The sequence below is a fragment of the Sminthopsis crassicaudata genome, chromosome 2 (genome assembly GCF_048593235.1).
Source record: "Sminthopsis crassicaudata isolate SCR6 chromosome 2, ASM4859323v1, whole genome shotgun sequence".
In the NCBI taxonomy this organism is placed as follows: domain Eukaryota; kingdom Metazoa; phylum Chordata; class Mammalia; order Dasyuromorphia; family Dasyuridae; genus Sminthopsis; species Sminthopsis crassicaudata.
Window position 1 is genome coordinate 36,029,146 of NC_133618.1, and position 21,104 is coordinate 36,050,249.

General features: G+C 39.1%; 1 protein-coding gene across 5 annotated transcripts; it reads left to right on the forward strand.

The window, feature by feature from the left end:
- Nucleotides 1-11: 11 nt before the first annotated feature.
- Nucleotides 12-20,352, forward strand: LOC141554144 (zinc finger protein 69 homolog). Of its 5 annotated transcripts, none has more exons than XM_074285729.1 (5): nt 12-111; nt 8,445-8,542; nt 10,179-10,305; nt 10,834-10,932; nt 14,009-20,352. In XM_074285729.1, the coding sequence occupies exons 2-5, from the start codon at nt 8,504-8,506 to the stop codon at nt 15,925-15,927; spliced, it is 2,184 nt and encodes a 727-aa protein (XP_074141830.1). In that variant the 5' UTR covers nt 12-111; nt 8,445-8,503; the 3' UTR covers nt 15,928-20,352. The 5 variants fall into 5 exon arrangements, with proteins under 5 accessions (XP_074141830.1, XP_074141828.1, XP_074141831.1 ...); XM_074285727.1 differs by lacking the exon at nt 12-111 and adding an exon at nt 5,730-5,803; XM_074285730.1 differs by lacking the exon at nt 12-111 and adding an exon at nt 5,828-5,916.
- Nucleotides 20,353-21,104: the final 752 nt, after the last annotated feature.

Genomic DNA, 21,104 nt, shown 5'->3' on the forward strand with positions numbered 1-21,104 from the left:
AAGGCCGAGACCTCGGAGATCAAGGGCCCGCTTCGAAAAGAATACTGGGAAATGTAGTTAGGAGGTGGAACTGGAGGCAAGCTTCAAGAACCTGAGACTCGCGACAGCCGGGTGAGTGGGACGAGGAGGAGGAGGGAGCATTAGTGGCCTGGGAGGAGATAGGGTACTTTGGGAGAGAGCGGGCGGTGAGAGATAGAGGAAAAATCCAAGAGATAGGGCAAGAAAGAGTTGAGAGACAGACAGACTACCGACGCGGGTAGACAGAGGACTGGGCAAGAGAAAGCGCGGCAGAGAGAGAAAAAAAAGGAGGAGGGATAAACAGTTGAGAGAGGAGAAAAAAGAGTCAGAAAGAGAATGGAACCAGGAGAATCTTGTAGAATCCTGATGCTCTTTGTCTAGGGTTGTGCCATTACAAGATAGATACATATTTATAAACAAATAAAATAACGTGTGTATCTTTACAACACTCATATCTATAGGTATATGTTTATATCCCTATGCAGATGTAGACATACACACACTGTTAGTGCCTCAGCTCAAAAGCTGTCTCTCTTGTCTATTTTTCTTGGAGGCTCTGTACTCTTTTTTATTTACATTTTAAAATCCTTACTGACACTTTTGTCCTGCATTGCTACTACCTCCTCTCTCCTCTCACAATTCTATCCAATTTTATCATTATTTTAAAAAATTCTCCTTAAGCAAGTTGGTATGGTCACACAAGATTCGTATATAATCCTTGTCTAAAAATGCAGGATTCACCATGAGTCTTTTGGAGTTGTCCTTGATTACTCCCTGATCAGTGCTTAAATCTTTTTTCTTTATCACGTTTAAGTCATTGTATAAATTTGTTCTCCTAGTTTTGTTTACTTCCATCTGCATAAGATCTTACAGGTTTTCCCACATTTCTCTGAATCCATCCATTTCCTAAGTATTTTGTAGAATGTTAATACTACAATCCTCGGTCACTGATGCTGAAACTAACAGATCCCTAGAGCTATGAAATTCTGAATTGCATTAAGTCTATTATCAATATGGGGAACCCCAGCCCATCCCCACAAGAAGCCACCAAGTTATTTAAGGAAGGCTGATCCTGGCCAGAGCAGAAAACAGAGTAGATCAAAATTTCCCTGGTTCCTGTACTTCTATTTTGGATGATATAGAGAAAGTGTCCTTTAAAAAAAAAAAATTATATACTATAATTTGTTCGACCCATTTCCCAATTAATGAATATCCCCTATGGTTCTAATTATTTATTACTGCAAAAGAACTACTATGAATAGTTTTGTTCCCAGGATTCTTTCTCTTTGGGATGTATGCCAAGTAGTGTTTATTTTTTCCCCTTTATATCCAAAAAGACCAATAATATCACAGGGTAATGTGAGTAAGTGAGGCAGAGTTGCACAGTCTTCAGCCTCTCTCTTCCACAGTCCTCAAAGTCTGGGATAGCAGGACAAAAGCTAGGATGACAAACAATGATCCAGGATGCAGTGGATGACCTTGGTGTCTTGGATGTCTGACCAAACTCTAAGCATTCCTCAATGTCTACTTCAGCTGCTTTCATGGCCATTGGAATAAAGTGTTCTCATTTGTCCATTCCAACAGGGGAAGCTTTCACATGCTTCAAGTAGACATTACCCTAAATCATTGACTGATATACAGCCTTTCAATTACCCTCAACCTATTTTAGCTAGTCTGCTGAAATGGTTTTATTGAGGTATGGCCACTGTATACATTACAGTTTCTTGAAGCCACAAATGAAAATCAGGGAGACGTGTTGGTGGGCACCAAAGGTGAATGAGCAGCCTTGGAAAGGGCTTGGCAGCCTTCACATCAGAGATGCTGATCCTTCCTGAATACCCCATCATAGGAATAGTATCTCTTGGTCAGAGTGAATATGTAATTAATGACTTTGGGGTACAATTTCACACTGCTTTCCATAATCACATGTAGACATATCCCCCCAAGTGTATATAGTATGCAGTTTCCTAGCTGTGTTGTGTTTTTTCTTAAATTAAGCCTATTTTCATCTCTATTTCTACCCAGTTTGATTAGAATGTTGTTTATCACAGCATGAGATAAGCCTGCAAAACAAATATGGACCCCTATAATGCCAGTAAAAGTTTTAATAGACAATTGGGGGAGAGAAATTGAAGCTTGATTAGTAAAGAGAAGTGTAATGAGAAAGCAATGTTAGGACAATTATTTGGGCAGAAGTAATTTCTGTTCTTATGATCTTTCAAAAATCAGCAATCACATTCACCATTGTATTTTGAAAGCCTGGCAGTCACTGATCTGAGCCTGGTATCTTGAACTCAAGAAAATCTTAGCTCTTGTTATCACTGGAGACAGTAATTGGGGATCTGAACTCCCCAGTTCTGTTGGTTCTGTTCCCTCCATTCCAAAACTTATTCTCCTATGCAGAGAAAAATATCAAGGAATGTACATTCTTGCCTTTTCTACTCTGATCTCCATCCCACATAGTGGTCATGTCCTTCTTTTAAGTCTCTATTCCTTAATATAATTTAGTGATCTCTGGCTATTTCCTTTACCTTATCAACTTTCTCTGCCGTCAGCTCATTTCTCAGAACTACTTTTTCAAGACCAGTCATAAAGTGGGAGAGCAGGTTCCATAGTTAAGAATTACCTGCACACTGAACTCAAAGGAAAAGGCTTTGTTGTCATATAAAGCATGAGAGGACCAAGCAACATCAGGGGACTGATTGGTCTAAGGGGTCACTCCAAGATGGATATTTTATAAGGAAAGAGGAGTGGAAAGAGGAAGATGTTTATACTTTGCTCATTGGTTAGAACCTCTCCAGAGAAATGATTATTTCTTAACCACTGGCCAGATTTTGAGGAAAAACAAGGAATAGAAACATGCATCAGGACCCAAGCTTCCTAGCTCAAGTCTACTAGGACCCAAGATCCTTGCACCTGGGTATATGTATGTGTGATTAACCATGTCCTGTTTACCACTACCCAAGGCCCCTGCACCTATGCTAGTGAGTAACAACTTATTTTTCTTCCCCTGCCCTTAACTACAAACAGAGACCTTGCTGGAACTCATTCCAGAAATACCAGTCCTGCAAACACTGTGTATGGTATGATGATCACAAGACAGGGTTGCATTGACTCAACAAGAAGCTCTAGAACTGACTGTCAGAAGGTCCTAGAGATGTTGGTCTACATTATTCCCCACTTTGTCCAATTACCACTTCCCATCAGAGCCATGGCATTGGCTTGGGCACACAGATTTCATCCAAATACACACATACCACACAACCAATCTGACTAGTACCATCCTCTACTCTGGGGGTCAATGCCACACATGCAGGATGGAGACAGGAGAATCAGGACACAAACAGAAGTTTAATTTCAGAGTGACGAAAATGATGTTTGCAAGCAGAAGCTGTCTTAATGACAAGGGAAGCCTGAATGAAGGGAAGCCTCCTTGAATTTTTGCTTCTGACCCCCACCAGAAGCAAACAGGATAACCAGCTTCATTCTGTTATCTTGAAAGACCACCCCCATTGATAACACTCACTACTGATTAAGTTCTCTATAGAGGTAAATAGACACCCATTCAATTCTAAAATTCTCCATAGTTTCAATTGCACCAAGCTCTAGGATCTGTCCATTAAACTAGGTAACATCAACAAACGTCTTTGCAAAATCTCCTGATTGTACTAGGGGCTTTTGTCCACTAAGAGTCTCTTTCTTAGTGATATTCAGAAATAAACTTTCCTATTCTGTGCCACAGATAACTTGGGTTCTTGAATTCTTGTCAAGAGGATTTTTCTCGCTCTGCCTTTCTTGTTTTCCTCCTTTTCCAAGCTGAGGTTCAAATTCCATCATTAAGAAGGAAGATTTAACATGCAGTGCTTTGTATGCAGAAAAACCACAAGTGATCTGGACTATTTTAGGAACAGACAGCATGGCATCCCTGGGTCTTTTGGGAATAGTTTCCAAGTTGATTGTCTCAACTTGGATTAACCTAGGTTCAAAATTCGCATTTCAACAAGTGTAGTCTTTAGAGAGGATAGGTACAAATTTATTACTGCTCAGAACCTTGATTTAAATAAGACATAAGAGAAGAGGAAACTCACAGCATAAAAAAATACCCAATTAACAAACACAGTGGCCATTATAACAAACAAACAAACAGCATACACCATTATCATCACCATTCTGAGGAAGCGTCAACATCTGAATTCCTTGGTTGGAAAGACTTATAGCCACAAGTATTCAGATTCTTGTGTGGGAGCCATTGCTTGATAAGTTTGTACAAGATTTCCTGGCCCAAATCCTCAAAATCTCTTTCCTTAAACAGTTTTTAAAGGCTGAGAACAAAGAAGGCCCAATGCTAAATATGCTCATTTAATGTGAAACTCTAGCAAGATACTTCATCACAAGAGGCCCACCAAGGAGAACATTTGTCTATTCCTTTAGGGGGATTATGTTTACCTCAGGTACTGTAATGCCTGAGAAACTGAGCAAGATAGAGATTAGAGAGTATTTAATAATTTATTAAATGGAGAGATATACAGGAACCAATGGATCCATGGTTTGGTCCCAGAGCTGAATGAGACTATTGGCTCCAAGAATCCAGCAAACAAGTGAGTTCTCAAAAACATATACACGTGGCTCACGTAGACTGAGGGAGGGGCAGAGTCAGGGTGCTGATTGTGGGAGGGGAAAGGACTGACCGGGGGGAGTGAGATGAGATGACATAATCAGGGGGAGGCACCCAGAATAAGGGGAGAAGCATTCTGATAAGATGGTATCTGGGAAGAGGCATTTTGATATTCTAAAACATAAGATCTTTTATCCTTGTCAAGTATTCTGATAAAGAGGGAGGGGAGGTTTTGCGGGACTGAACTTTTAGCTGAAGCAGAGAAACTGAGTCAGGACTTGGTCAGGATAATTAAGGAGACTGAGAACTGTGGCATAACAGAACTGGCCAGGTTTCCAGGGTAAACACAGGCCTGCCATAGAGGATATTCCTTAATTAAGGCACCAGAACCTTCTTGAGCTTCCTGGGATTCTATCAGATAATTCTGAGCCAGTTCCAAAGTTCAAACAAATTTACACAAAGAAAGGCATGCCAGGAACTCACTGGGACTCCTCACTCAGACTCTTCACAAACTGGCAGGCACGGGAGTGCAGACACAAGAAACAGGGTTATGAGCTTGTCTAGGGAGCCAATGGATGCTTTAGGCTGCACCACATTGGCTCTGGGGTCCCTGAGAAATAGCTGGGCATAAATCTCACAGTGAAAACCTGGTGCTGCTCAAAGCATTTCCCTCTTCCAGAGTGGGATTACCCAGAGAATGAGGGGCCATACTCTGTTGTCTTCCAGGTAGGAATCCCCAGAAGGGATGAGAGTGTAGACCCCCCCAAATCAGCGGGCAGCCCTGTGCCCACCCCTGGAGACATTTGTTTTCTTTTTGCACGTAAGAAGCTGAGCAGGGAAGTTTCTCTTTGTGTGGTTCGGAACAAGAGGGCAGCCCAGAGGGGCGCCAATGCAGAGCAGTCCCTTCGAGCCCCTTCCCCGAGTTTTCCGAGGAGTTAGAAATGAACAAGACCAGACTGGCATCCATTTCCCAGAATCTAGCTGGAAAAATCCTCTCCAATCCGGTCCATGGGTCTCCCAGGTTTCCAGCCGACGCAGACCGCCCCCCATCGAGAGGCATGCTGGGAATGGTAGTTTCTGGTAGATTCCGCGCAGGCGCCGTACTCGGGTGAGGAAGCGGCCGGGTTATCCGCGACCGGAGCACTAGGCGATCCTTCTCGCTGCTGGCGGGTGAGGGGAGGGGAGGAGAAGGGACCAGATTGCCCGCGTTCTTGCGGAAGTGGGCGTGGCTGTGTGCTGGCCGAAAAGAGTGTGTGTGAAAATGAGTTTTATTTTGCACTCAGGTGAAAGTGAAAATATACGTGCGTTTGTTGTGCGGGCGGGCGGGTGCGCCTGAATACATGCTTTTATCATGCGTATGTCATGCACCTATGTAGGTAAGGGTGCTCCCGCAGGAAGCGTTTCTGTGGGTGAGCGCTCCTGCACACGAAAGTGTGTAAATGTGTGTGTGTGAACGTGAGCATGTGCAGAGCAGGACGGGCAGGGGCGGGAGAAGGGAAAGAGGGGGCCAGGAGTCCAACCAAGCCCAGACTGGCCCTGGAGAGAAGTTGGGGGTCCCTTTGCAGAGGTGACAGTGGAGCCCTCTAGAAAGAAAGAGGCCCTCTCAAGATTGAGCCCGGGAAGGGCCGGCCGGATAGATCAGTCAATCAGCCAGCATTGATTAGACGCCGCCTGGGTGTGTGACTGGGTTGTGCTGAGCGTCCAAAGAGAGGCAGGAGTTCCCCTGTTGGATGTAGGGACCGCGGGTCGGTCCCCAGGTGCCTGCGAGGAGCTCGGTGCAGGAGCTGCAGTAACGGGCTAGTCTGACAATTTCATTGTCAGTTTCATTCATACGTTTCCTAGCGGCACAGCGGGGTCCGTGGGTTGCTTTGCGGGCTGTCTACACCTAACCAAGTGGTGGAGAGACTAGCAAAGAGGCAGAACAAACGGATTCCGTGCTCACCCACGGCAGGGGCTTGTAGAGGGTGTGAAAGGTGGTCTCCATGGGAAGGAGGGGTGAGGGAGAGAGAGGAGGGGACAGGGCAAGGCCTCCTACAGAAGGTGGGATTGCAGCTGAGACTCAGGGGGAGCTGGGAGAGCCTGGAGGGGCTGGCCAGGCCGAGACCCCCAAGGCTGGGGATAGCCCACCTTGTGGGGGGGGGAGGGTTGTGGGAGAGGTGCAGCAGGAGTCCAGTGTAACCAGAGGGTCCAGGGCAGGGGGAAGAACCCTAGAGATGTGTGAGAAATATCAGAGGACGTCGTATTGGATTCTAGAGCAGTAGGGAGCTACTGGAGCTTTTGGAGTAGGGGAGAGAGAGGTGAGATCAGGCTTTGGGAGAATCCCTCTGTGTGAGAGTGGAGAGAGAAGAGGCAGGAGCCTGTGCTGGGGCAGTGGCTGAGGGAGTGGAGGCGGGGCTGTAGGGATGAGATGGGAAGAGAAATGGTGACATTTCATAGGTGAGAGGTGAGGGAGAGGGAGCCCAGAAGAAGCCTGGGGAAGGGATCATGAACACCTGGGGAGGGGAGAGTGACCAGGAGGAGACAGGTGAGCAGGGTGGTCAGATAATAGTGTAGCCAAGAGGGCCTTGCTGGATCAAAATCTCCCAGGCTAGTCCTCATCCCAATCAAAAAATGGACATTAATCTAATAGAAGCTGTGCTTGAAGAGGCCCTACTGCCCCTCCAGGATCCCTGCTCCCTCTTCTAGATGTCTCCTGAAGTTTTTAATACTCATTAAATTCATTGTCCTCCCGAATAAGCAGAATGATAATTAGCCATTAATGATCGCTGATTATTAAATTAATAGTTTTAATGATATAATAGTTCTTAATGCTCACTAAAGTTGACAGTCTAGAATTTTGCTAGAAAGCAAGCAAGCTCGCTGGCCTGTAGTATATAAATTTTCCATTTTTGAAAACTGGGATTGCCCTGTCCTTTGGCACCTCTCATGTTGTTTACCCCTGAGAATGTCTCCAAAAACCCGCCTCTCCCATGACTGTCAGTGGCTTGGTGAGTGAGGCTCTGTGTCCAAGTGGTCCTTTTCCACAGAGGCACAACTAGCTGCTTCTGCTCACTTGCTATTCTTGAATCTTTTCCGCGTGAATGTATTTTAATCAAAGTTCACACTTGGAAGGAAGGAAAAGGCAAAATCTGTAAAAACAAAACAAAACAACCTCCCCCCCCACACACAAAATAAATATCCAAAATAATATCCAAAAGATAATGTATTTAAAATATTAAATGATATGTTTTAAAACTAACCGGATATAGAAAGAAAGCTGAAATTCTGCCAGCTTAGAAAAGGTGATTGCAGGTCTACTCCAGTGACACTTCCTAGTTTTCCCTTTTTACACTAGAAACGTTCATCTTTGACCTATGTTAGGAATATCCTCTCATTTTTAAGGGGCTTTTAGAGTAGTTACTGGACAGGAAATTATCCATACTTACAATTCTATACTTTAGATGATTTGAGCACTATAAGGACCACGGAAGGGAAAAGGGAAGTTAGGGAGAGAATCTGACTGATGCTAGCTGAGTTCAGATATATTCTCAAGGAAAGGAATTTGTCCTTCATGTTCTTTGCTGCATCTTAGGATCTCTCAGTAGCACAGGTGATCCAAGGGACAAAATCTGTGGTTTGTTTGTGGCCGGAATTTCTGATTAAATCCTTTAATTCACATATTTTTCTCTGATTAGTCATGCACACAACCCAGCCAAATGGTCCTCCCTTTGTAATTACAATGAGCATGTGGAGAGAAGGGAAATTACCCCTAAAAGATTTAGGGAAACAAAGCAGTACTGTTCGCCATCCTGATTTCTTTCTCCTCCTGCAGTTCTGGCTTCTTAGTGAGTACTCTGCTCTTCTCCAAGAAAGAACAATTCCCCAAGAAAGATGGAAATGACTTCAGTGCTCCTAACAGCCCAATCCCAGGTGAGTTAGGCCTTTTTATCCCCTTCCCTGAAATGCCATCTTTTTTTCTCAAAGTGTAGAACATTCTCGTTACCTTGTCTTTGATCAAGTTGCATCTAGGATCTGAATCTCAGTTCTTGTCCATTGAAGACTGGTGGGATTCTTCCAGATGACAGAATATATAGAGATCTTTAGAATTGGAAAGAATAGTTTAATATCCTAATTTGATAGATGAAGAAGCTGAGGCACAGGTGACAGATGAATTCTTTTACTCAAGTTCATCTGGGTCTTATCCTGCTTATTCAGAGTTTTTATTCTGACTGCCCCTTTGACTACTCATTGGTATGTTCAATCCAGTGTGTAGTCAGTGTTGAGCTAAATAAATCTAAAACCTAATTTCTGTCATCAAAGAGTCTATTGAGGCAGCAGGACACATTCACATAAATTTTGATACATTATACAAACCTTCATTTTATTGTTGTTTATATCCTCTATATTGTACAGTTCCAGAAAACCTACAAGTGAAACAGGATAAATGAGTGGTTCTGGCTAGGAAGGTTTCACATTGTTAAACCTGGATAGTTTTGTGTTTATCGAAAGCAACGATGAGGGCGCAAATTATAAATTAGTATGCTAGTATAGCATATTAGTATATAAATTAATAACATTTTGTTGATTCAGAACTGGAAGGGATATCCCATGCCATCCATGTAGTCCAAGTACCTCATTTTATAGATGACAAACAGGACCGAAGGGTTGTGATTTGGGAAAGATCACATAGGTAGAAATTAGCAGAGCTAGTATGTGAATACATAAAATCTTTTGAAAATTTTTGCTAATATCCTTTCCCACTTATGTGTTAGAATCAGGGGATTGCAGCACGCACAGAAATTTCACAAGTACATCTTCTCTTGGTGTCACAGATCTGAAGCTAGAAGAGACCTCAGAGGCCATGAATTCCAGGCCTCTCACTTTACATTTGAGAAAACTGAGGGTCAGGGAGGACAAGTGTCTTGTTCAAGACCACACAGGTATCATAAGTCTCAGAGATAGGATTTGAATACAGGTCCTCTGATTTCAAAGCAATTGCTCCTTCTACAGTACTTCTCTCCCTTTTTTTATTCTACACATATGCATTTTTTGAGCAAAAGCATTTTATTTCCATGGAATTGAAATAATTTTTTTGCCTTTTGTGACATTGTCTTTGAAGTGTCTGGTTACAAACTCATGCCCTAACTAGTGCTGTTCTCTCTCCCGCTGTACCCTAAGGAGTTCAGAGGCAGAAAGAACATGCTCCATCTGCCCCAATGTTGCCCTTTTTTTGTGATAGAGAAGGTCGGTCTCAATACCTTTTAAGGAAAAACTGATTTGGGTGGAAGCATAGGTTAGGAAATTGTTCCCATGACAGGAGTTTGCAAGCATGATTCACTTTGGGCTCAATGTGGGAGCTCATATGTAAGGCTGACTTTTAGCAGGAAACTTTCCTATAATATTGAGTCTAGCATAAAATGACGCATCCAATAAGCCATTTCTCCAGAAATATTAAAATCATGCTTTGAGGAACAGTGCTAATTTTACCTTCTGTTAACTTCATGTCTTCCCCTTATTCTCCCTGAGTCTGATCCCCAGTGATCAGGTGTCTTGTTTGCTATTTCAGATTCCATTGACATTCCAGGATGTGGCTGTGGACTTCACCTGGGAGGAATGGGGGCTCTTGGAACCTTCTCAGAAGGACATGTACTGGGATGTGATGCTGGAGAACTATGAGAATTTTGTCTCCCTCGGTAAGGTCAGCTCTCCCCCAGATGGACTTATCAACTTCCCTTCATTTCCTTGTGGCTGATTGATTCCTGAAGTACTTCCTTTCTCATGAAAGGATAATGTTATGAATACATATGATAGAGAGTATCTTCACAGATGTTTGGTACCGAGTCACTACTTAAATGAAAAAATGTATTGTATGATGGGAAATCATCAGTAGCTTTAGTGGGCTATCCTTAGGACTGCATATCTCTATTACTGGCTATTCCTTCAAATCAATGAGTTGCCCCCAAAGAGCTAGTGTAGATACTTGGAAGATGTCACCAGTTTGCATTTTCTTTAGGCTAAGAATGTATTAGAATAGAATCATTTCCTTTGAGCTGGTGACCCATTCCCTCATACTTTTTGATAATACAATATGGAGACTTCAGGAGACCTTAGTACTCCATCTGGTCTTGCCTTGCATGCCTTTTATTCCCTAGTGAGAAAGATTGAATTCTGAGTTCTATCTGTGACCTCCTCACTCTCCCTTTATTCCCCCCTTCCCCAAGGAGGTGTTCCTCTTTCCATACCAGATGTAATTTCCCAGATGGAAAGAATAGAAGCACCATGGAAGGCAGAGGGAGGAGTTCTGATTAGCACTTTCCTAGGTGAGTAAGTGAAGAATTAACAAGTGGAAAACACTGTAAGCACCATCACAAATAGTCATTGGTCCCTGCTGGACAGGGAGCTCTCCTAAAGGGTTCTTAGGTCTTTGAAGAAGTACTCTTTCTATTTCATTTGAGTTTTCTCCCCTCTCACTTAAAATATCACTTTTCTGATCATTTTCCACTCATTCTTAATCACTTTTAGAAAAATTTTTCTTTTTTTCTAATGCTAACCCTTACCTTATATTCAGAATCCCTAATTTACTCTCCTCCTATTTCATTTTTCTTTACAACTTTAACACCTCTTTTCAGAACTGCTTTTCTGGAATTTACAGTGTACAAAAATCCTTTCTTTTTCTTATCTCCTTCATCTCTTTCCCCCTCATTCTTCTATTTCTCTTCCACTCTTTCTACCCCCTTTCATCCTTCTCATCTTCTTTCTATTCTCTCTTATCTCTTACATCTCCTCTTATAGAAGGTGCCAAATCCACATTGCCTGGACATCTCCAGACATCTACATCAACTTTCCAAACATCTCCATTTTAAATATCCCCTTCCCCCAGAAGATCCCATTGGAATTTGATTAGGTGAAAAAAGGAATGAAGCATTTTTGATAGAGAAGAATAATATAAAAAGCACTCTAGGCAATAGTGACAGTTTGACTGGAGCTTATGATGCCCTGTGGATTCCCTTCAGTGTTTCCTTTGTGAACTGGCTATATTATATGGGTGAAGGTAATAACAATTATTGGAAAGGGAAATGCTATGATGAAGTTTATGTTTTGGGAACATCATAATGTCATCTGTGAAGGGGTTGTTAGATTAGAAGATGAAATAACTGTGGGCATTTGAATGGCTAAATAACTCAGTTGTGAGATGAAAGCCATGAATCTGATCCTAAGCCACTTCTGCCAATCCTTTGTTGTTTTCTGACTTTTATACTTATTCCTATCTCCTTTCCTCTTTCCCTTCAGTAACCCTCTCCATCTCCCAGGCACACACTTCTAGATGAACTCTGCCCTCTCCTACCAGAAGTGAACACTCCAGATGTTGGTATCCTCAGGACAGAATAGAATCAGAATATCACTTCCCTTGCACGGGACCCCAAGCCACTTTGTATACCCTAAAGTTACATTAGCTAGTTTGCTAATGTGTCAGGGTAGAATATTGTGAAATTCACCTGAATTGTCCTTAAATCACATTAGGTGCTCTAACTGTCAAATCAAACCACTGATATGCTGTGATGCTACACTCCAATCCATTAAAATCTGCTTTTTTTTTTTTTTAGTGAACTTTGATGAGGGAGCCCTTCCTCCTTTAACTTGTGTTTCTGATGTTTTGTGACCCAAGTATAGGACTTTATATATAAACATCATAAGCTTAAGCTTATTATATTGAACTTAACATTTTAGTCTGTCAGGACCTTTGGTCATCCTAACCTATATTCCATTGTATTAAGCAGTCTCACTAGCTTTTGATCATCCACACATATGATAAACCTGCCATTTGTGTTTTCTTCCAAGTCATGACTAAAATGTTAAATTCAGAGCCTAGGATAGATCCCTTTGGTAACTTTGGGGAATTCTTTCCAGGCTGACATCTAGAGAATAATGATTTTTCATTGGGTCTTGTCATATTTGTCATACAACCTTATTTGTCTACTTTATTTCTCTGTTATCTGGCTAGTACCTCTCCCTGTTCATAAGAATAGCTTAAGAATAGCAGAAATCACTGCTTATTGGTGGTCCATATTTTCCCTGGGATCACCTAAAATCCCAGGCCTTTTGAATTTATTTCTCAACTATGTATCTATAATCTTCCATTTGTACAGTCAATGTCTTGAGTACAGGAATATGCATTTATTAAATAGCAAATTGTTTTTTCTAGCCCATCTCCTTGAGTTTTTTTTTAATCCTAATTTTTATTAGCTATCTCATATACCTTCATTTCAGCAATATTGGTAAGAATATTCTCTTTGATTTCATTAGTTTTTTATATTAAATAAGGATAAGGTAAAGAAAATGCCAATGCATGTTGGTCCTTTCTGTGATTCTTCTAGACTGTGGAAGTTTCCTAGAACACAGAAGTTACATGATTTGCCTAGATAACATATGACAGAGAGGAAATTGATCCTGGGTCTTTCAGACTCTCAAACCACCAAGCCAGATTGCCTTTCTTTGTGCAAATTAGAGTGTCTTCTGTTGTTTGATCAAAAATGATGAATGGGGAAAGGCCAGGTCCACAGTTCTCAGGCATAAAACAAAAAGAAATATATTGCAGATTCACAACAAATCCATATTTGAGACTTGGGGAAAGATTATTTGAGCATCTACAAATTTACTCTCATCTAACCCACATTTGTGTAATCTATTCATCAACTATCTCCTGAGAAATAAGATTTTCCAAATAGGTTGTTGAAATCTAGCTACCTTGATGCCTACAGTAATTCCTTATCCACCAGCTCACTCATCTTATAAAAATGTTATATGTCATAAATGTTATATGTTATAAATGTTATATCTTATAAAAATGTTAGTTTGCATAATCTCTTTTTTTAGTGAATTTATGCTTTAATGTAGGAATCAACACTTTTTCCCCTAAGCAATTACAAATCATTGGTCATCTAGTAGGTTTATTCCTGTATTTTCCTGGAAATTATCTTGCAGTTTATCAAAAACTGATTTTCAGAATGAAAATATTTCTTTCTAACTACATAGGGAGCTCCATAAAGGGAAAAACTTTTGATTGTGATATCAGGTTAGACTGACAGAAGGGAAAGCAAAAGATGCAGTCTTGAGAGGTATCAATCACTAAATTAGCTTCCTAGCAGCTAGGTGTACTGTAACTATTTCCTTGCCAGCTTTTGATAATCCCCATATTTGATACACCTGCCATCTCTGTTTTCTTCCAAGTCACTGATTAAAATGTTAAATTTAGAGCCTAAGATAGATCCCTTTGGTTGGGCTTAAAATTCCCTGGTAGCAATGATTATTCTGCTTTTTCCATATTAATTAACTTTAAGTAAAAAGACTTTCCAACCAGGGAGAAAATGGATATTGACATGTTTTTGTTGTTTTCAGATTCCCTTAGTCAGAAGACAAGATGTGAAACCAAGGAGTCAACTGGGAAGCAGGATATTTTTTTGGGAGAACTATTTAAAGAGAAATTTGTAAAGGAAGGCCCCTGGCATTCCATATGGGGAGAAACTTGGGATTGTGGTGACAGGTTAGATAGGCAGAAAGGAAACCAAGAAACACAGTCTCAGGAGGTAACAATCCTTAATGAATCTGCTCATGAATATAATATATTTGGGAGAAAGCTCAACCTGGGGTCAGTTGTTATTCCACAACAGAAAGTTCATGTAGGAGAAAGTCTTCCTAAATACAGCACACTTGGAAGGAGTTTAAAGCAGTTTTTTGACCCACTTAAACCTAAGAGAATCTCCATTGGGAAGAAACTCAAATATAGTAAATGCAAGAAGCCCTTCAGCTATAAGTCGAACCTTATTTATTACCATAGAACCTACCCTCAGGGGAAACCCCATAAATGTAATGAATGTAACAAAGCCTTCAGCAAGAAAGGAAGTCTTAGTGCACATAAACTAATTCATACTGGAGAGAAACGTTTTGAATGTAGTGCCTGTGGAAGAGGCTTCAGATACCATTCATCTCTTAAACAACATCAAATAATTCATACTGGTGAGAAACCCTATAAATGTAATGAATGCGGGAAAGGCTTTAGCCAGAGAGGAATCCTTAAGACACATAAAATCAGTCATACTAGAGAAAACCACTTGGAATGTAATGTATGTGGGAAAGGTTTCAGATACCGTGCTTCCCTTAGGGTACATAAGAAAATTCATACTGGAGAGAAGCCACATATATGTAATGAGTGTGGGAAAGCCTTCAGCCTGAAGGGAAATCTTAGAACGCATAAGAGATTTCATACAGGTGAGATGCCTTTTGAATGTAATGAATGTGGGAAAGCCTTCATCCTGAGAAGAGATCTCAACAAACACAAGAGAATTCATACTGGTGAGAAACCCTATGTATGTAATGAATGTGGGAAAGCCTTCAGATGGAATGGAAGTCTTAAATCACATAAGAGAATTCATACTGGAGAGAAACCCTATGTATGTAATGAATGTGGGAAAGCATTCACCAATTATCAAAGTCTAACTCATCATCAAATATTTCATACTGGAGAGAAAACCTTTCAGTGTAATGAATGTGAGAAAGCTTTTACTCAGAGAGCAAACCTTAATAGACATAAAAGAATTCATACTGGAGAGAAACCCTATATATGTAATGAATGTGGGAAGGCTTTTATTGTCATGGGAAACCTTAAAAGACATATGAGAATCCATACAGGAGAGAAACCTTATAAATGTAATGATTGTGGAAAAGCGTTCACCAATCACCAAAGCCTAATTCATCATCAAATATTTCATACAGGAGAGAAAACTTTTCAATGTAATGAATGTGAGAAAGCCTTCACCACAAAGGGAAACCTTAATATACATAAGAGGGTTCATACTGGAGAGAAACCATATGTATGTAATGAATGTGGTAAGTCATTTAATGTGAAGAGAACCCTGACTATGCATAAAATAACTCATACTGGAGAGAAACCCTATGAATGTAATGAATGTGGGAAAGCATTTAGCCAGAAGGGAAGTCTTAAAAGACATAAGAGAATCCATACGGGGGAGAAACCCTATAAATGTAATGAATGTGGAAAGGCTTTTACCAATCAACAAAGTTTAACTTACCATCAAGTCTGTCATACCAGGGAGAGACCTTTTCAGTGTAATGAATGTGGGAAAACCTTCATCCAGAAAGGAAAACTTAATAGACATTCCATAACTCATAAGGGAATGAAACTCTACATCTGTAATGAATGTGGAAAAGCCTTTAACCAGATGGGAAATCTTAATACACATAAAATAACTCATAGTGGAGAAATACAATTTGAATTACTTAATGTTAGGAAGCCATAAAATACATAAAAGAATCCATATAAATAAATGTGAAATACTTCAAGTATTATCAAAGCCTAAATTACCATCAATATTTCATACTAATGAGAAAGCATTTATATATAATATTCAAAAGGTTTCAAGTAGAAGGAAACTTAATTCATGTGAGAGAATTCATTCAATGAGGTGCCTGTTCTATTTACTTAGTATGGGAAAACTGACCAGAATTCAAGATCCATTTCATTTTATATTCAAAGGATGCCATTCCAGTGTGATAATTGTACTCAAAGAACCTCAGAATTCTTAGTGGAGACAACTGCCATGTTCAAACATTACTGTACATAATGAAATTCATAAAACCTCCCCTGTCCCCTTTGAATAAAAACATTGTAGGAAAATATTCAGGTTCGGGCCATATCAGATAATTTATACTGAAGTAATGTCCATTTAAATTTAAGAAAATTGGGAAAGTTTAGAAAAAGAACAGCATGATACTCATCTATAAATGAATTAAAATTCATTCAGAGACAAACTCTTTTAAGGTAACTGACAGTAACCTCACCGTAAGTCAAATGAGTTGCTACCAAGGGAGCAGAGTTCTGAGAACCTAATATACTTTCTTAGGAAACTATTCAGAGAGACAAGGTGAGAATCAAAATGAATTCATATGGAAGATAGATTAACTTACTCTACTTTTACCTAGAAATGAAAAAGTAGACGTTGTAAAGAGGCAGATTTCAGTTTATTATATGTAAGGAAACTTGAAAAGCTTGAGTCTAAGTGAAAAGCAGCAATTGGGCGTAAAAGTAAAGATGAGATTGTTTAACCTACATGTTTCAACTGAATCTCATTTTAGCCCTCAGTTCGAGTTGAGTTGCCTGCTATTCAGAGATCTTAAATATAAGATGGATCTAAAGCCCCCGTCAACATATATTCCCATAACTACCTGCCATCTAGGGGAGGGGTTGAGGGAAGAAGGGGAAAAGTTGGAACAGAAGTGTTTGCAAGGGTCAATGTTGAAAAATTACCCATGAATATGTTTTGTCAATAAAAAGCTATAATTAAATATATATATATATATATATATATATATATGTATGCTTCCATAGAAGCTTAAGAGCCATTGTTTAAGATGATGCTTTTTGAGGACATAGATTTATGATCTTCAACAGAGGAGTTATGAGGATTGGTCTAACCCAAAGTCAGATCATGATGAGGGCCATGGGTTTAAAATCATCATCCGACAATTGGATTCAAAAGAAAAGACAGCTTCAGAGAGCATCTTATTGGCGTTTGTTAGTTCCCCAGACAAATGTCATGTATTTAATAATTCCAAGTTGTGCATTAAGAATAGTAGTCTTCCCCTTATAAATTAAGGACTTCTAAACATTGTACTTCAGTTAAGAACAGAGAACAGAAGGGTATCCCTTAATGCTGGAACCCCTGCACAGTCTCACTCAGTAAACATGAAATCATCAGAAGCAACACAATAGAGTTGAAATGTGACAATCACCAGAAAACAGAGATGCATTGTTCCAGTCATACATGTGCTGTGGCTACATCTGTACCTTATTTTTTTCCCTTAACATGTGTCCCTTTGTGTGTGCCTTCCATTTGTCTTCCCAGCTCATGTGAGTACTATGTGAATATTTCCAACCGTTTTTGTAACCTGTGGGATATGCACTCCATGGGTTTTTTTTTTGTTGTTGTTGCTTTCTTTACTGTGCTATTTGATTAACTTTTTTTTAATTAGTGTGTCTTATGTTTGTCTGATAAAGGTAAATACATTTGTTGGAACTGTGAGCTGTGTTTTCAAGTAAGCATTCATTCATAGATAAATTCAAATCTGGAGAAGATTTTCTAGTGGGCTACATTAAAAAAGTAAGTTATTATATTAAGAGAAAGCATGACAGTAGACCTAGCCAAAGGCAGAGTAGACTTCTTCAAGAGTTAATAGTTTCCCTAACACTAGTGGTCCTAAATGGTAAATGAAAGATCATAGTTAGCTAATTGCAAAAGCTGCCATTTACATAAGCACTTTAAGGTTTTGAAAGTACTTCATAAGTATCTCATACTTAAACAACCCAGGGATGTAGGTGCTTTAATTATCTCCATTGTACAGATGAAGAGATTGAAGCAGACAGTTCAGGTGATTTGTTCAGGATCACAGCTCGTGTCTTAGGTTGGATCTTTCTGACTCAATGACATATTGTGTCATTTCATCCACTATGTCATCTAACCACTTTACTTGTCAAGATATAACAGAGGCTATTCCTATGAAGGTACAATAAAGAGACTACATAGCCTATAAGGTCTCTCCCAACTCAAATTCTTTTAACTGACTCCAGGTGGTTAGACTAGGAAAATACTCTAGTAGGAAAGTTGTAAGGGCAAAGAATATATGATTGAAAACAAAGTAGGATGGGAAAATTGTGAGACAGATGATTTAGGGGAAGAAGTGAATAACTAGCTAAATATCCATAATTCAAAGAAATATTAATAAGAGATTTGATAGACTAAGCCCTCAAAAGATCCTAGTCATGATTTGGTCCTAGAGGGGACCCCAAAGCTACAACTTTCAACCAAGAGTCAAATTGGTAATTCTTTTTTTTGCTATAAATTAGACTAGATATCTACCGATGTTGTTTCTCTATATTCAAATCCCATGAATTTGATTATGAACCTAACTAGAAGATCTTAAAGGAAATAATGTTGATTTGAAGTGGTGTGTGGGTATATGCTATAGTAGGAAAGGAAAAAAAAAACAATCTATGATCACAATATAAAGTAAAACAGGTAAGAAGTTGGCGAAATGTAGAATTATTAGTACTACATAATTGGTTAAAGGCCCTTCTCTCCATTTTGTTGTTGAATCATATCAGTTGTGTCCAATTCCTTGTGATTTCATTTGGGGTTTTCTTGGCAAAGATACCAGAGTGATTTGTCATTTCTTTCTCTAGGTTATTTGTACAGACAAGGAAATTAAAGCAAACGGTTAAAAGTTTTGGCTAGGGTTACACAGTAGGTGTCTGAGGCTAGATTTGAACTCAGATTAGCCTTCCTGATTTTATACTAGGTGCTTTCTACTGCACCAACTAGCTGCTCTTCCTTTTTGTTAGCAATTCATAAACTATTTTCTAGGGAGGTTTATTTGACTGTTATGAAATATTGTGTTATATCAATATGTTTTTTTTAAATAATGTCAAAGATCAAAGACTGCAAGACAATATTTGAAAAAGAAAACAGACATCCTACATCAAGTGAAAACATATGTGAGGCAGTAAATAGGATTTTATTTTACATAATACTTAAACATTATACATTAAACTAAACTTTACATTGTACTTAAATATCTTGATCTCACTTTTTTTTGGTCATGCATATTGAATTAAATATTTGTGGAATGATAGATAGGAGAAAGATGAGGATATAGGGTGACACAGTTAAGATGGTATTTGTAGCATATGGTAAGACTGATGGATGTGTGTGTGTAATTTCTAGGTCACAGTTGGAAGGGAAGCCTCATGATTGTCCCCATCTGTCAAGGGCTTAGGGAATTTCCTGTTACCTATCCACATAGAGATTTCCAGCAATTAGTGTCCTTTTCCTTGACAAAGTCAGGGCTTTTTCAAAAAAAAAAAAAAAAAAGTAGACCAAAATAACTACTCCTACTACTCTTATTTGTAGCTTTTTTTAGCTTGAATTTCACTAGAGTCCCTCAGGGTCAGCTTCTTTTTGACATGTGCTAAGTTCTTCACCTTACCTTTAGGTCCTGTCCCTCAGTATAGTCCTACTGAACAAATAGGCTTTTGTCTTCTGAAAGGAAAAGTCCATTTCATACTTTCTTAGTTCTAGAAAATCTGAGTTCTAACTAAAATTCAAAGACAGTTGAGATTGATGTTAGCCAACATTTTCATCATCTTAAAAGCTTAGTTATAGAAAGTATGCCTTTTAGACTTACATCAACTGATGCTGAGGGAAAGGAGCAGAACTAAGAGATCACTATACACTTCAACAACAATACTGTATGAGGATGTATTCTGCTGGAAGTGGATATCTTCAACATAGAGAAGAGCTAATCCAATTCCAATTGATCAGTGATGGACAGAATCAGCTACACCCAAAAAAGGAACACTGGGAAATGAGTGTAAACTGTGAGCATTTTTTGTTTTTCTCCCTAGATTATTTTTACCTTCCGAATCCAATTCTTCCTTTGCAACAACAACAACAAAATTCGGTTCTGCACATATATATTGTACCTAGGATATACTATAAGATATTTAATATGTATAGGAATGCCTGCCATTTAGGGGAGGGGATGGAGGGAAGGAGGGGAAAAATTTGGAACAGAAGGGAGTACAAGGGATAATGTTGTAAAAAATCACCTATGCATATGTACTGTCAAAAAATGTTATAATTATAAAATAAATTAATAAAAAAAAGAAAGTGTGCCTTTTGTACAAAATCTAATGCTTCTAGGATCTAGTGCATAATGCATTGGGCTGTGGAGGGAGAGAAAAGAAGGGAAGAAAATGATGTCAGTGTTGATACATTCAAAAACAAGAAACCAACAAGTATAATGCCAGTGGTGAAAGGCTGGAGAAATAATTTTTAAATCAGAAAAGAACAACAATCAAGAATACTATAAGTAACAATTTGCCCCAAGATGATGCATAATATAAGTTAATTAGTGAGATTTGTCATAACTATATGCTTTTTACTCTGATCACAAAATTTGGGGCACAAATGTGATAAATTTATGGTTTAAGAAGTAGAAAAGGGTAGAGTAAATTTATTTTTTCCTTTATTGTTTTTAACAATATAATAAATTCAACATGTAACTTTCAAAATCCTCTAGCCTGTCTTTCAATCTATCTGCCTTCCACTTTTTTCTGTGCATTTTAAAATGATTTAATAATCCCTCCCCTTTCCCTACTTCTTTTTCTTGTCTATTCCTTTTATTTTGGGGAGAAAGGAGATAAGGAACCTGTTTTTCATCAAATCTTTTTAATTGAACAAATTGTTCTCATTTTGTCCACTTCATTGATTTATACAAGTCTTCCCAGGTTTCTTTGAAACCATGATTTTTGTCATTTCTTTCACCTCCATAGAATTCCATTAACCTCACATTCAGCCATTAACTACTTAAAAGATATGTCCATAATTTCTAGTTCTTTTATTTCTTTGAAGAATAAGTC

What these genes read in the sequence shown, in the direction of transcription:
- LOC141554144 (XM_074285729.1), top strand. Translation starts at nt 8,504, where the DNA reads ATGGAAATGACTTCAGTGCTCCTAACAGCCCAATCCCAG. An exon ending in TGAGAATTTTGTCTCCCTCG is followed by an intron (nt 10,306 to 10,833) that starts GTAAGGTCAGCT and finishes CCCTTCCCCAAG; the next exon opens with GAGGTGTTCCTCTTTCCATA. An exon ending in TCTGATTAGCACTTTCCTAG is followed by an intron (nt 10,933 to 14,008) that starts GTGAGTAAGTGA and finishes TGTTGTTTTCAG; the next exon opens with ATTCCCTTAGTCAGAAGACA.